The 14,829-nt window shown below is 39.9% G+C and overlaps 1 protein-coding gene and 1 long non-coding RNA gene across 3 annotated transcripts in view; one reads left to right on the top strand and one right to left on the bottom strand.

Moving 5' to 3' along the window:
• LOC145960213 (uncharacterized) overlaps positions 1 to 3,942 on the top strand; it is a 30,162-nt gene extending 26,220 nt beyond the window's left edge. For both annotated transcript variants that reach the window (XM_083079477.1, XM_083079476.1), the window contains one exon: positions 1,165 to 3,942. In XM_083079477.1, coding sequence (XP_082935603.1) covers positions 1,165 to 2,103 — 939 coding nt within the window. In that variant the 3' untranslated portion in view covers positions 2,104 to 3,942. The remainder of the gene's footprint in view (positions 1 to 1,164) is intronic.
• The window catches only part of LOC145960214 (uncharacterized), a 264,245-nt gene that overhangs the window by 237,218 nt on the left and 12,198 nt on the right, over positions 1 to 14,829 (bottom strand). The window lies entirely within an intron of this gene.

The following is a 14,829-nucleotide window of genomic DNA, read 5'->3' as shown; positions in this document are numbered from 1 at the left end:
AATTAAAATTAATTTTATCTTTGATTACTTTTCATGTTTAGAGAAAAAAAAATATATATATATCTTTCTTATTATCAAATCGATCAGAAGTTTCCCCAACACTTACTTAAGTAGTGTTGGAAATTTAAGCGAATGGGACGCCTAGTCAATCTATCGATTGTTGATGCTGTGCTCGCATTTTTCGACATGTTTCGAAATTTCTGGAGGGTGTGAAGCGGCGAAAAATTGCGAGGTCGCGTCGTAAATTAGTACTCGATGACCGTGCGAGCGCCTTTCGAGAAGCAGCGGGGTTTTCTCGAGGCAGTTTTATCGTCGGCCGACAGGCGTTTAACTTTACGAGCGGCCGCGCCACGTATATACTCTATCTCTTCCTCCTCGTCTTTCCGTTCTTTCTCCATTTCTTTACTCCCTTCGTCCTTCGCGTATCCTCCTCGTCATCCTCTCCCTCTCTTTCTTCCTCGCGCGCGCCTTTCTTCTAGGCGCAGGGCGCAGGCATGCTAATTCACGTGACGCGCGTAACATTAAACCCTGACGTTTAATCCGGTAGAAACGCGCGTGGCTTACACGCGGGCACCGAGAGAGAGACCGTCGACCCTTTATATGGTTCGGTCGTATGGAGGTTTCTCGTGGACGTATCTGGTAATATCCGGCGTGAAAGTACGGCGCGGTCCTCGATCGTGATAATGCTCTTCGTTTGTCTCGATAATCCGATTAATTTATACGGATGTGCCACTTCGCGCTGTGCGATTGTGCGATTCCTCGACATGTCAAAGGTCAAAGGTTGGACCGAGAGATCTCGCGCGAAAATTCATAATCAATTGATTATTGTAAGACCATTATAAATGTCCGGTGCGGCGATACATTTGTAGATCAATTTAACGAGCATGCATTAATTTCTACAGATGCGTCAGCAAAATATTCTGTTCCTTAATCTCGCTATGTGGTTTTCAGTGGGGTAAATCTCAAAGTATTATCAAGAATTTTGAATGCGTTACGAAATTGATAATTTAACGTTGTAATTGCGATAATAAATTTGCGATTTTTTGCATAAAGACTTTTTCATGTAATGCTCCAAAATTTCTAATAAAATGAAAGACATAATTCTGATATAATTTAAATTTTATATAGGCGATTAACAGCAATTATCATAACCTTCTGTTACAGTCATTCTTCGGTCGCACATATAACAACCAGACTAGTGTGTCAAGATGTAAGAACGGCGGCAATTGCGAGATTAACAAGAAGAATCGTACATCCTGCAAAGCTTGCCGACTGCAAAAATGCTTATTAGCCGGTATGTCCAAGTCAGGCTCACGCTATGGCCGACGTTCAAATTCGTTTAAGGAGAGCTACGCATTGCAAGAACAAGAGGATGAAGATAAATCGAGCGAAAGATCCCACCCCGGTTCATCTTTCAATTTAAGAAGTTTACCTCCTTTATCTTCCGTTTTTGATGATAAGAATGACGCTGCATCGACTCACGAAAATCATGCCAACAATACCGCGAATTCTCACAATAACCAACTTTATTCGCACAACTGGCACTTCATGCATCGGCAGCGGCTGTCTCATATCATATTTTCCACATTGAGTCAAGTTGCATCATCGTCTTATCAATCGCTCACGGAATCAACGCCAAAAATAATATCCGACAGCGAAACCAGTGATGTGGAGTCTAAGGACAGTTCGACCCGAGTTTCACCAACACTCATCCACAAAATAGAAGAGCGAGCGCTGTCCAACTCGACGCCATCGATAAATGAAAGTTCGATGCTCATGAACGCTCATACTTCTTATTTAAATAATTCGTCATATTTAAATTCAACGCCAAGTTTTAACACATGGGCTGCATCGGTAAAGGATGACGACTATTCATGGCCTAGTCCTGATACTCTTACCGATGAACCGAAAGACGAACCGGCAGACGAACCGACAGATGAACCGACAGACAAACCGATAGACCTCAGCATGCGGTCAAGTAGCAGCTCGTCGCAGTTTAATGAGTCATCGGAAAAGAGGAAGAAGAGAAAGAGAGAAGATTGGATAAACGATAGCGACAGCTCATCCGGAATAAATCCCCTCAATTTAACGCTCAATTCTTAAAAGTTCAACGAGAATTAAGTTTTCGTTGAAATTTATTTGTGTGCACAGGGCACAACATTTTCTTGGTACAATACCAAGCAAATTTTAAATAATTCTCAATTCGAGAAATTATTTAATTATTATCCCTCTATTTCTCCCCTATAGTTGTAGGCGAGAAAAATATCGGGCTGAAAGTCGCTGAATCGGGATCGAACCCGAGTCTTTCGCTTGCCGGGCGACTGCTCTTACCACTGAGCTATTCAGACCCTTCAACTCGATACTTCTCGCCTACAAATATATATTAAATTAAAGTATAATCCCATCTTCCGCTGGTATATATTGTGCCTTGTGCACATAAATAAATTTCAACGAAAACTTAATTCTCGTTGAACTTACGCACTACCATCTGCGTTTGGCTCTGATGGCCCGTTTAAATTTAAGTTTACATTTTAATATACAGAGCCTAATTTCTTATAGTTATTTAATTTTTTTAGATTGTATTCTTGTTTGAACATCTAAATTTTTAAATTAGGCTTATATAATGTATATTTTTTTACATAACACGTGTTAGAATTTATAAATAATTATATTTATTTGAGTGTGTGTGTAATTATATATTTTTAGGAAATTATAATTAGGATATACAAAAAATTGTGAAAAAAAACAATCTAAAAATTATGTTCATTTCTTTTTCATATTGTTGCACAGGTTTCGTATATTCTGCAAAGAATAGGCTACATCATTTGTCATAAATTGAACTGACTGATATATTTGATTCAAATGATTGATTTACTATTAATTATAAATCCAAAGATTTTTTAAATATATTTACATACATATAAGTAGATCATAGATATATTCAAGGTGACACAATTAAATGAAAACATTGAAATCTCTGTCTGTTGTTTTTAAAAATAGGAAAAATCTTCAAAATTTTGCTTTTTTAAACGAAACCATGTGTTTTTTTTTCTTATGTAGATCGATGATAATTATTGCATGTAAAAACATGCAGTATAAGGTTACAAAAGATTTATATTATTGATGGATAATGTTATTATTTATACTATTTCCAACGCATACATAGGTGTAGCTATGCACTTAAATGTCTGCCTATATGTGCACGCATATGTATTAATGAGGATAACAAACGAGAGACTTGAAACAGTGCGTCGTCATTGCGACTGGTTACTCCAATCAAGCAATAAGCAATCGCTTCAATTCGTCATGACTCTAGGCATGAGTTGAGCAACACTTGTGTACAAGAACAATTTTAACCATTTGTGCGTGCGCGACTCTCTCGGCGCGAATAAAATATCGATAAATAACTCGATGCAAGTGACTCAATCGCAACAAAAGCGAATTTCCAGAACGGTAGCGACGGCACAGAGAAACTTCTTTTAACACGAGCAAATCTCGAGAAATGAGTACGAAGAATATGTACGAAAACGTAAAGAGTGATTGAATGCTAATACTATTTGTTCTATTTGTGTTACAGAAATTCGCTTAGTGCAAACAATTTGTAATGTATAATAGTAAATAGAAAATATTTGTTATTAATTTTAGCTCGATGTAAATATTGTTAATTATCTGTATTATCTTTAATCGTCTTTATTAAGTTATTTTAAATTTTTTATATAATAGGTTTTTATATAATATAGTTAGGTAAAATTTAAGTTGAGAAAAGACATGACTTTTTTTTAATATTAGACTTTCTTAATAAGGCTTTTATATAGAGAAAAATTTGTGAAAATTTTGTATTTGTATTCACATATGTGTTGTTATTATCACGGTACCAAAAAATTCATTACAAAGAAATCGTATCGAAGTCAATTTGAAATTAAATCCAACTGTATATATGTATATATGTATAATAATAACAGTGTTTTATTTTTTTTTAATATTCCAATCTAACGATAAATAGGCAATTCCATAAACTGCTAATGAGGCAGTGAAGCCCGAAGTTGGAGTGTCTTCCTGAGAGAAAAGGAGAGCATGAATTTATTTGCATCTATCTTTTTCTAATCAACGTGCCAGCGCATCAGTATGCGTGATTTAATAATTTGAAATTGCATCATGCGTGTGTCAGAAAAAGACAGACAACTCAAGTAAATTTATGCTATCCTTTTCTCTCAGGAGGACATCCCCCACTTTCTTATAAGCAGTCTATGTTAATATGTCTATGGGCAATCCTATTAATTTCGAATTTCACTAACGTTAGACTTTTATTAATTGTAATAAACGAAATGATACAAGATATTAAAAAAAATAGGCATCAAAATATTTCCTAGATTTTTCAAAATTCGATTTTAAATTATCTAATATTATCTAAAAATCATCTAATTATATTCATTATAATTATAACAGTTATGCGACGCGTCGATTATTTTAAAAAATGTATACCTACATAAATAATTTAAAATCGATAGAATAAATCATGAATGAATCATGAAATTTATCGGAATTGGACCACAGTGGTTTGGACTTTAGTGGAAACACTGGTCGCTTTCTCTTCGAAGCAATTCGCGAAAGATACACGTTCGGCAATCTCCCGAAGCGGTGACAACAAGAGAGGGACGCAACAGATCGTGCGGGCATAATGCGTCAAGTAGAATGCCAATGGCTCTCTTGGGACACGAAAGACGAGATAGCGCAGTGAACGCGATAGTCGACGACAACTCGCTTCCGCTCTAGACAGCGGCACCGACTCCTGGTAAGAAATCGTCGATGATCTCACGCGCGACTTGCCGTTCTGCACGATTTCTCGTTCTTTTTTTCACTTATTCGTTTCCTGATTAAGTAGATTAATAACTCGAAGAGACAACCGTAATGACGCGCTAATTGATTGCGCAAATCGCGGTGTTCACGTAAAACCACCGTCGCGACCATGAGTAATGAGCCGTGTCACCGCGTAATTATTAATCCCTAGAACTGTTGACGGTTTTACAAAGTGGTTCTATCCATTTCGTTTATAAAAATTTCGCCGGAACCGACGACAGGCACATCGCGCGCGCAGTAAAAAATAGATTTCGTGTGGAATCGTAATCGTGTGCCTGATGTCGACACGTTTCGGCGATGAAGCAATATCAATCTTTCGCGGCATTTGAATAACACATTTATATCGTACATATGATGCTTGGCGTAACGGCACATGTATTTCCTCTATACATACGTTCTACTCAAATTAGTTACGAGACTTCGAGAGATATTATCGTTGCAATTTTGAATATGCCCGTTACATACATGACATAAGAAATATACATACAATATATATAAGAGCAGAAATACTCATAACTATAACAATAAACCACGCTCGATTAACTGTAAAAATAAACGATTAAGTCTGCGGTGATTAAGTCATACTCAGATTAAAGTTACGATCACATCTGATTAAATATATATCTATGCAATGCATGGTAAGCTTCAGATTAAATATTATAATTTCCGCATTTGTGCGAATCTTTTTCTAAAAATTTCTCAAAAAATTCTATATCTCTTTTCCACAATTCTTATCGTAAAAATATAATAATCATGATAAGAAAAAGGAGGAAAAATTTTTTTAATTCGCGAACTTCTCTGATGCGATTAATTTCACGATGTCATAAACAAGTCGAGAGGAAACCACGTTGTTGAGTGCGACGCGAGGGCTATCGTCGGTACCGATAGACTTCGCTGTGAAGTATATGTACGGCTTATACAGATCCCTGGCGTGCACGTAGAGCGTTAGGGGTTAACGAGGGCCGATCGTGCGATCGGTCGATCTTTCCCAAGAGCCGAAGCGGTCCAATTAGAAGGCACATAAAAGCCGGGCGCATAATCAGCAATTTGTATTGTCGAAGGATAAGAACGAACGCGTGCGCTCGCTCGCTCGCTCGCGAAAAGAAACCTCTTGCCCTCATTCCGTCTCTCTCGTTCATTGTTCTCTTCTCTGCACGCCCACCCTCTCTTTTGAAAACCACTTTGCAAAATAACTTCATACACAAGGTGAACAACGTCAAATGAGAGGATGAGAGGTAAAGAGCTACGCGGCGCGTTCGTTGACGGTGTCGGCTCGATGGAATCGAGGGAGGGAGAGACGAGAGGAGGCCTGGCACCCGATTAAGCTATGCAATCGCCAATTATCGGCAATTTGATCCGGTTATAACTCAATTTAAAGTAATTGGGCCGCGTCGAGCGGCTTCGTTCCTCAAGAGTCTCTCGTATGTATTAAGACGCCTCACTTATGCACGTGTACGCGTGTACTCGCGTGAGTTTACGTGTGTGCACGTATAACGTACGACATGTACGAGAAGAGGAACGTAAAAGATAAAGAAAGAAAGGGCGAAGAAAGGGTGGAAGAGAAGACGTCCCGAGGAGCAAACGCTATAGCTTGCATTTAAGAGACTCAGCCTGGATGCTTTTAGCGCCCTTCGATGATCGTAAATTACTGATTGGCCGGCATGTACGTGCATGTCGACGTGGAGCGACGATACTGAAATCTTTTCCGCGAATACACTTGATGAACGTACATACACGAGTAGAGCAAGACATGATGTTGAATTCCGTTTACCCATTCCACATTCTCGATTCGTTTCGATATTTCGCGATGATCATGATTTCTCTACATTAATTTAATTTTGCGAAAGTGAAAAATTATGCGAAATCTGAGAGATACACTTGAAGCTAGAAAATTATTAATTTATGTATGTGCCGCATATGAATAAGTAATTAGGTTTACGACGATTCTGACAAAAGAGACAATATTAAAATGTATGAGCAAATTAGCTGGTAAGAAAGCGCCATTTAGTTCTGATGAGTCTTTTTTTAACACGAGGCAGACATAGCGTAATCAGTGAAGCCCCGTTGCTATTTGACTGCACTTTTTGTTAAGCACTTTTTACTCACGCCAATCTTTCGTTCATGCTATAATCAAACATGGCAATTTGTAACGTCCTTGTCGCATCATGCCTCTAATCACCACTTTATTTCTTTTTCACCTTTCTCGTTCCATTACACTTTTTTTCGACCGCCTCTTTCTATCCTCGTATTCTCCCCACATTCCAAGTGTCTAGTTTCGTAAAATAGTTGCGCTCGAGCGCTTGAGACCGTTATGTCGGTGGCAGGTTCGCACCCATTGACAAATTTGACGAGACACGCAACCAATCGGTCTCAACCGGCGTTAATCGATACAGCGATCGGTTCATTAGGCGGATCGTTTCTTCCTCGTGGCCGAGAACGAGCAAGCTCGTTCGATATTGACTTCTCGATCACGTCCAGTCTGGCGGAAATCTGTGCAGCGCCGCCGATGACTTTCTTCCTCGTCGGTCTCGCATTTCGATCGAGACTGATCTATTAAAAATGATTTTTTAAATCTCCAACATCTTAAAAGCGAATTGTGGAGATATTTCTCAACTATGTAGATATTTAAAAAATCAATTCTTTATTTACGATATTATAGAACTTGCAATATAAATTTTCGTAGGAATAAAATTCTTAAGAAGCGTATTATATATTATCGAAATATAATTTTGTTTATGAAAAAGAAATTAAAAAAAATATAGAAATAATTAAAAGAAATTACATGAGTTTATTAAAAAAAACTAAGAATTATAAAAGTATTTTTAATGTTGTAACATATTTTAGATAACAATTAAATTGATATTTTAATATGCAAACTATTTAAGTATAAACATTTGTATCATGTAACAATAAAGTTCAAAGTATATTTCTTCATCGTGTGTTATACGTGTAATCCAAATGTTTGCAATTATTCAATTTCGTTTTATATGTATGTATCCCATATACATGTAATTTCACTTCCGTTTTTAAATTTGTTCTATTTTCATATAAAGAATTATCAATCATTTTTACTCGGTCGAGAGAATGACAAATTTTCTTAAAAACTTAACGAGACATAACTGTATATATTATATATATAACGACTATACGAAGATTGGAAATGAGAAAAGAAAATGAAATTGTAAATTAAACGTACAAATATGTGGCTTAATTGTCTTAATCGGACTATTAATCCGCCAGAAAAAAATTTAAATTGACAAACTTCACGTTTCCAGCATTATAATAATAGTTCCGCCTCTCCTTAAACTCCCTTCCCGCAATTCACCGCATTGTTCCTGATGAGAATCTCGTTTCGCGGCGGATTTCGCGTGCGGTTTCTATCTGTCGCTAGGCGCGAAGCAATTTCCGTGAAACCCCATTAACCCTTCGTAGATGAACGACGGGGAAGTGGAAGGAGACGGCGCGAGGGTCTCGGAGGAGGATAAGGAGAATCGTGCGGAAGGAGGAGGACGTGGCGGAGGAAGACGCGGTGGATCGCACTTGTCGCTTGCCACGCCGGCGTGTTGCGAAGGCAAGGCCTCCTCTATGCAACGCGGCGCGATGTTTCACCGTGAAACAGAAGGAAGGCGGAGTAGGAGGAGGAAGAGCAAGAAGAGGAAGAAAAAGAGGAGGAGGAAGAAGTGGCCCTTGCGAGGCGAGGGGTCACAGTCGCTTATGTAAACCATATAGAAGCGTACACTATCTAGCGGCGCGCCGTTTATCTAATAATATTATGGTGCAACGCCAGCGCGGCCCATAAGAGACGCTCGAGATGCACCGGCCGCGGTGGTTCGCATGCACACACGTACGCGCACGCGGATATCCGACGATGCGATGCTTACATACACGACGAGGGAAAAGGCAGGATTCCGGCGCGGAGGGTAAATTCTCCTCCTCGTGCACATCCTCGTCCGGATAGACGCAAGGTGTGTGCCTTCGCGTCCGTGGGGGTGTGCGAGCACTTGTTCCGATGTTATCAGCTGATATTCCGCGCGATAACCGGTATGCGCGCGTGCGCGCACGCGCGCAACAACTCGCGATATTATCATTGCGGAACCGAGCGTTTTTCCACGCCGCGCGCTGGGAACGCGCGCGGAAAGTGCTATCTCGTCGGAAGGATGAGACCGCGTAGCGTGGGCGATACATTTAATTTCAGCGAAGGAGGAGATCCTCCGCGACGATGGTAATTAATTATAGTAATTAATTATCGCATTCCTTCGCGCCTTAGAACGCGAGTTCGCTTGGAAAACAAGCTTCGTCGAGTGTGTCGAACGTGATATCATCGTTTTTATTTCTAGATAAAAGTCTCTATAACGAATCTAATAATAAACATATTCGCATTCGTACGCAAAGGAATAAATAAAAATAAAATGTTAGCTCGCCGTTTGTTTCACTCGCTTCTATTTACGAGACTCGTTCTCTCTCGATACGACACGGCAATGTTAAAATTAGTACGGACATTAGCAAAAACAAGGCGTATAAATGCTCATCGAAAGTTAGCTGGCGATAGTTTGGAGGCGCGTCGGGAATCATTAGACGCTCGGCGTTACTCTTTCGCCGAGGAGTACTTTTTTTCCAACCGTACTCGTCGCCAGAAATGGTCATCCAGCACGCAACCAGTAGCACACGCGACGCATTAATTCCAGCATTTTTCTGCCGTCCCGGCATTAACCTTTAAAGCAGGCGCGTGATTGCGACCGATCACGCGTGCTGTCCGTTAAATCGCCTATCGTTCCACTTTGCGCGCGCGGCGCGCTCTGAACTCGGTACGATTTTTGCCTTCTTAATTCGATTCGGTCGTGCCGCAGTATAATGCCGCGCGATATAGTATCCCCGAAGGAACGCGATCGTACGCGCGGCTAACGATCAACTTCTCTCGGCATTAACCTCCAACGCGGAACCGTAATGGCGGTCGATCACGCGTGCCCGATCTTAAATCGTACCGCTTCTTTGTACCACCACCATTTCCAATTTCTTGTTATTTTCAATTTCGCATTAATAATGGATCGTTTCATCAAGATCAAAGAGCTGCGCCAGAAAGCTTTCAGTTAACCGTTGCCCGTATGATCCTTAAGATCGCGTTCCCAAATTTGACGATTCGTTTAACATCTTTTTCTTTCGATACATGTTTGAGCATATATCACGTTAAAAAGATTAATTTCCTAGAAAAAAGGAGAAAGAAAGAGAGAGAGAGAGAGAGAGAGAGAGAGAGAGAGAGAGAGAGAGAGAGAGAGAGAGATTATCAAATCACTGCAACTGTTGTTTTCAGAATGATTAAATAAAAGAGGAACAAAGTGAGCGTTCTCGCTTGTACTCGTACTTTGATTCGATGATCGAGCGAAAGTCCAATTGATCTATTCGCGGCGTAAACGTGAAGGAACGACATCTCCGGCGGTTTCGACGCCGTGGGAAAAACGAAACGAATCGATAAGAACGCCAGATGCGTTTGCACAGGTATGCAAGATATGCTATTCTCTCGTAAGCGAAACTCAATTGTCGTACGGTATAAAGATAATTGCGCGCGACCAGCAGCACCACCGAGCGACGAGTAAGCCGGTCGTAAAGATCGATGGTCTCTCTCGATGAAGTCGCCGGGCATCTTCACGCATAAGCCCCGTGGACGATGTGTCGAAGGAGATTAACGCGCTAAGGCGAGGTGCGGTTAGACCGATGGATGTAACGTCGAGCACGTTGGAAAGAAAACCGGGTGGAAGGCGGCGAATGGATGTCTATCCGCGACGAGTCGCGCTTGCCACTCGAGCGTAATTCAAACCGGCAAACTTAATTACGTCGAGCCGGGATTGAGCGAGCAATGATCGCGCTCGCTATTTGCCCTTAACGACTCGTCGGATAATTAATTAACGGTGCGCCTATTTCTCGTCGCGCTCGAAATCGAATGCTATTGGCCATTAAAGAATCGCGAGGGTTAAATCTGACGGTTGAATCGTAATCGCAAATTATATCGCGACGCGATGCGCCGACCGTCGCGTTATCGATCTTGAAATCGCGTTTTGCTTCCGGCCCGAGAGTTCAAACGGTAGCTCGATACGTTGCAGCGAGCATAATAGCTACTTTGTAGAAAGTGGTATAGCGGCAGTTAAATATTTATCGAGAAGTCGTTTCTCTCTCTTTGCGGACAATTAGCAAGGCAGAATCCAGCTGCGCGCAGCGAATGCATTTATGCCGGATGTTTAAAAATATGCACATCTCGGTTTTCACCGTAACTGCTTGGTCGACAGCGATGCTATCAAAGCGCGATCTAATGTACACTTAGATATACTTGAATAGACATATAATGAGAGAATTAAGATCATATTTAATTAAACTACTCTTCAATTTTACATATTTTTACGATCTCTCATCGAATCGGAAATTTATAAACATGTCATAATCGGTCTTCGCGATAACCATTGATAAAAATGAAAAGTATGTCTCGGACCGAGCGGATCAAGATAATACAAAGAATTTACCGCGATGTCTAATAGGAACATACTTGCGATAATAAGAGATGTGAGCGTTTTCGCGATGATCATAGCTCAATCAAAAATTAGAGATAAGAAATAGAGAAAGAGGAGATATAGAAAGATAGCGAGCTGTCCCATGAATATTTAAAACTTTGTACTTCCGCAATGAAGTATTTATTCACGAATGCCGGTTTTATATATCGCTCAATGAAAGTCTAGCTTGAAGAGCTGCCGTCTTCTCAAAGTTTTTTCCGATTCGAATTCTTGACATTGCGTTTTATAGAGTATGCTCGCGTTCGTTTAAAATACTGCAGTGATCTATTGATCATGATGCTAAATGTCCGGATATTGAAACCTCGCTGCGCCGATTACTAATGGAAAGTGACTTCGACACGTGCAATCTCATTAATAATTAAATTTTTATACTTTATTTTTTTATGTCACATTATAATAATATTAATTTCTGAGAGAAATTTTTCTTTTTCTTTGAACTAATAAAAACTTTTAAGAATTTCTTTGTTTCAAATATTTAAAATGTTTCAAAATTTCTGAGTACATCTTTAATAGCAACAAATAACTATTGATATATGATACACAAGAAACTTTGCAGAGAAAAAGAAAAGATATTTATGTGTATAAAAGAACCATTAATTTATTAATGACAATAATTCGAATTTATTAATGACAATAATTCGAATTTTATCTCCAATATAAAGAAGACTGAATAAAATAAACGTCAAGAATATTAATTCGAAGGAGTGCCCGTTTCTACGAGTATCAATTTTACTTTGCTCATGTACACCGATATATATACCATTCATTGCGCGATGAGAATTATAAAGCGATGAAAGGTTTCGAGCGAAAAACGACGTCGCGAATAAAATCGCCGAGAAAAGAACTATATTCTGTTCTCGCTGCCTTTCACCACCGCTAATTCTCCCCCGAAGCCGACGCATCGATCGTGTTTGGTTGAAACACGCGGTTGGTTGAAATTCGAATTTCCAATTACCATCCCATTCCGAGCTACTAATTCCACGTCATTCCGTTGATGGACGAGTCTTCGAGGAGCAGAGATTTCATCACTCGGCACCTTCAGATCGGCGCGACGAGACGATTTCCTCGCGATCGCGATAGCAGCGGCGCAAAGCTTGCACGCAACAGTCTAACCGCTTCGATCTCATCGACGAGCGCCGATGTTTCGATTCGTGATTTATAGATCACGCGCGCTGAGAATCTACGTTACAAAAACGCCGATGAATAAAGAAGCCGGACAATAAAAATTGAATTAAAACGTCGACGGGGTGTCGGGCCAACGAATTAATTTCGCGCGCGATCCACGGCCGACGCGAATCGCGTGAAATGTGACTTGCAAATCGTTTATCTCGACCTTTTGATTTCCACGATTTCTCAATGATGTTTGCGCACTCGTCCAATTTTTTTTCTCGTCATTTTTTTCACGCGCACGCACGAGAAAAAAATCGAGTCACTGATTGAAATGCAAAAGAGATCTCCTCTTTGTAAAGATTTGCTCGGAACAATCAAGTGACGATAACAAAAGTTCAATAATAAGAATAAGTGAAATTAGAAAGCGAAATATCGTGTAAAAAATCCGGAGAGAGGAAACGCAAAAAATGAATGTGAAGATGAAAAGAGGCAGTATAATCATCAGCGAGAAGATGCCCGCGAGCGCATGTAATTTCATATCCCTCCCTCCCCCTCACTCATTTCTGATAATATCGACTTAATAAACTTCATACATAAATGCGTATTTAATTTAGCTAATAACCTGGCCTTTTTCTAATCATTTTCTACAATGTTTCTACATTATATATGTTAACGTACTCGTAGAATTAAATCCGATGCAGACATGTTCGATTTTTTCCACGTGCAACCTACACTTTATAAGTTAGCGGAACTGTTTTTCTGATAGTTTACTCTTGTAACTTTGCACGTTCTGAAAGGTTTCCCATTATTTAAACTTATTGTGCAAGCAACAAATGTAAAACTTGGATATTTCGAGAGCAAGAAATTTTTATATTATTAGTAACAAATGAGCAACAAATAAAAATATTAATTATAATTGTTTCTGCTCATTTTATTCCGCTAACTTATAAGACGTGCGACCTACTCTGCTCCCGTAGTTGAAGACTAACGGGATCAACAACGTTTCCTCGGCCACTTTTGTGTCGCTAAGCTTACACAGGGTAAATATTCATAGTACACGTATAATTAACGTTGTTTCTTTGCATACGATATTATTTCTGAGCGGCATACAATTTCGCGCTCGATTATTTCAGTTAGAATAGATTTCCGATTACAAAATCATACGTAATTTTCTGCATCTATTTTCCTGTTGATCTCGCGAGGGAAAGAGAGACGGCGAGTTATTGGAGACGATCGATCGATAAATTACAGCGAAGAAGACGGCTCAGAAAGGAACGCGAGACGCGTTGCCTATAGTGTCGCAGCAACGATCTAATCGTCGCTTATTTCTTTGCCAATAACATCATGGTTTGTTTTCACCGTGGAAAATTATCGGTCGTAAATCTGGTCGCGCGAAGCAACGAGAAAAGGGAGAAGCGCAGAATCCAACGGACGGTTTCATACGAGATGGAATCAGGCGTTTCGGTTATGCGCTTTGTCGATACGAGATGTAGTCGAATCTGTCGCCCCGCAAGAAAAGGACGCAGAAAGGAGGAGGAGAGGAGGGGGTCTTTGGGGGAGACCGCCCGGCTCTTCTCCGAGTCGCCGCCTCACCTTGCACGCCACAGTCTACGTAATAACACGTTGCCGTCATGGCCCGACCAATATATTAATTACCGCTCAATATATTAATTACTGACCCTATAATCTTGCCGAGATGCGCCGTGGAATCTCGCTACGTTCGGACGCGATCCAACATTCTACGGCCATCTACATCTCGCGTCCATTATTCGTTCATCGTCCCTCGTCTTTCTTTCTCTCATCTTTATCCGTGAACCCTTCTAGCTCTTCGTGTTCTACTATTCTACGTTCTTCGTTGGAGTTTTGGACCTGATCGCGACGACGTAGCGCAAACAACTTATTTCAAAGCACTAAAGGATACTTCAGATGAAAGATCAATCGACGGATCAGCGAGATCATTAGTGATTAAACGATTGTATTCGATAGAATAAAACTTGAGAATAACTAACCAGTGCCAACAATTTATGAAGAATTTTTTCAATTATGTAATAAAAAATTAATAGAACAAATATGAAAATGACAGTGGATTATAAATCATTGGAAATATATTTTTCCAATAAAATTCGATTTAAAGATTGAATATACATCTTGGTTCTAAATAAAATAATGTGTGGACTGGCAGAAGCCGTTGTTGGAAACGCGCTTCTTTTTCCATTAGTCAGCCTCGACACTCGACGACAGCAGGATAATGCATGCTCCAAACAGAACTCCCACGTAACAGGCGTTTACATACACACAAGCGTAG

Source organism: Camponotus vicinus, unplaced genomic scaffold (assembly GCF_025532165.1).
Source record: "Camponotus vicinus isolate PSW18456_S1 unplaced genomic scaffold, iyCamVici1.0 SCAF_10, whole genome shotgun sequence".
Taxonomy (NCBI): Eukaryota; Metazoa; Arthropoda; class Insecta; order Hymenoptera; family Formicidae; genus Camponotus; species Camponotus vicinus.
Note: the sequence above shows the minus strand (reverse complement) of the source record. Positions and strands in the feature narration are given on the sequence as shown.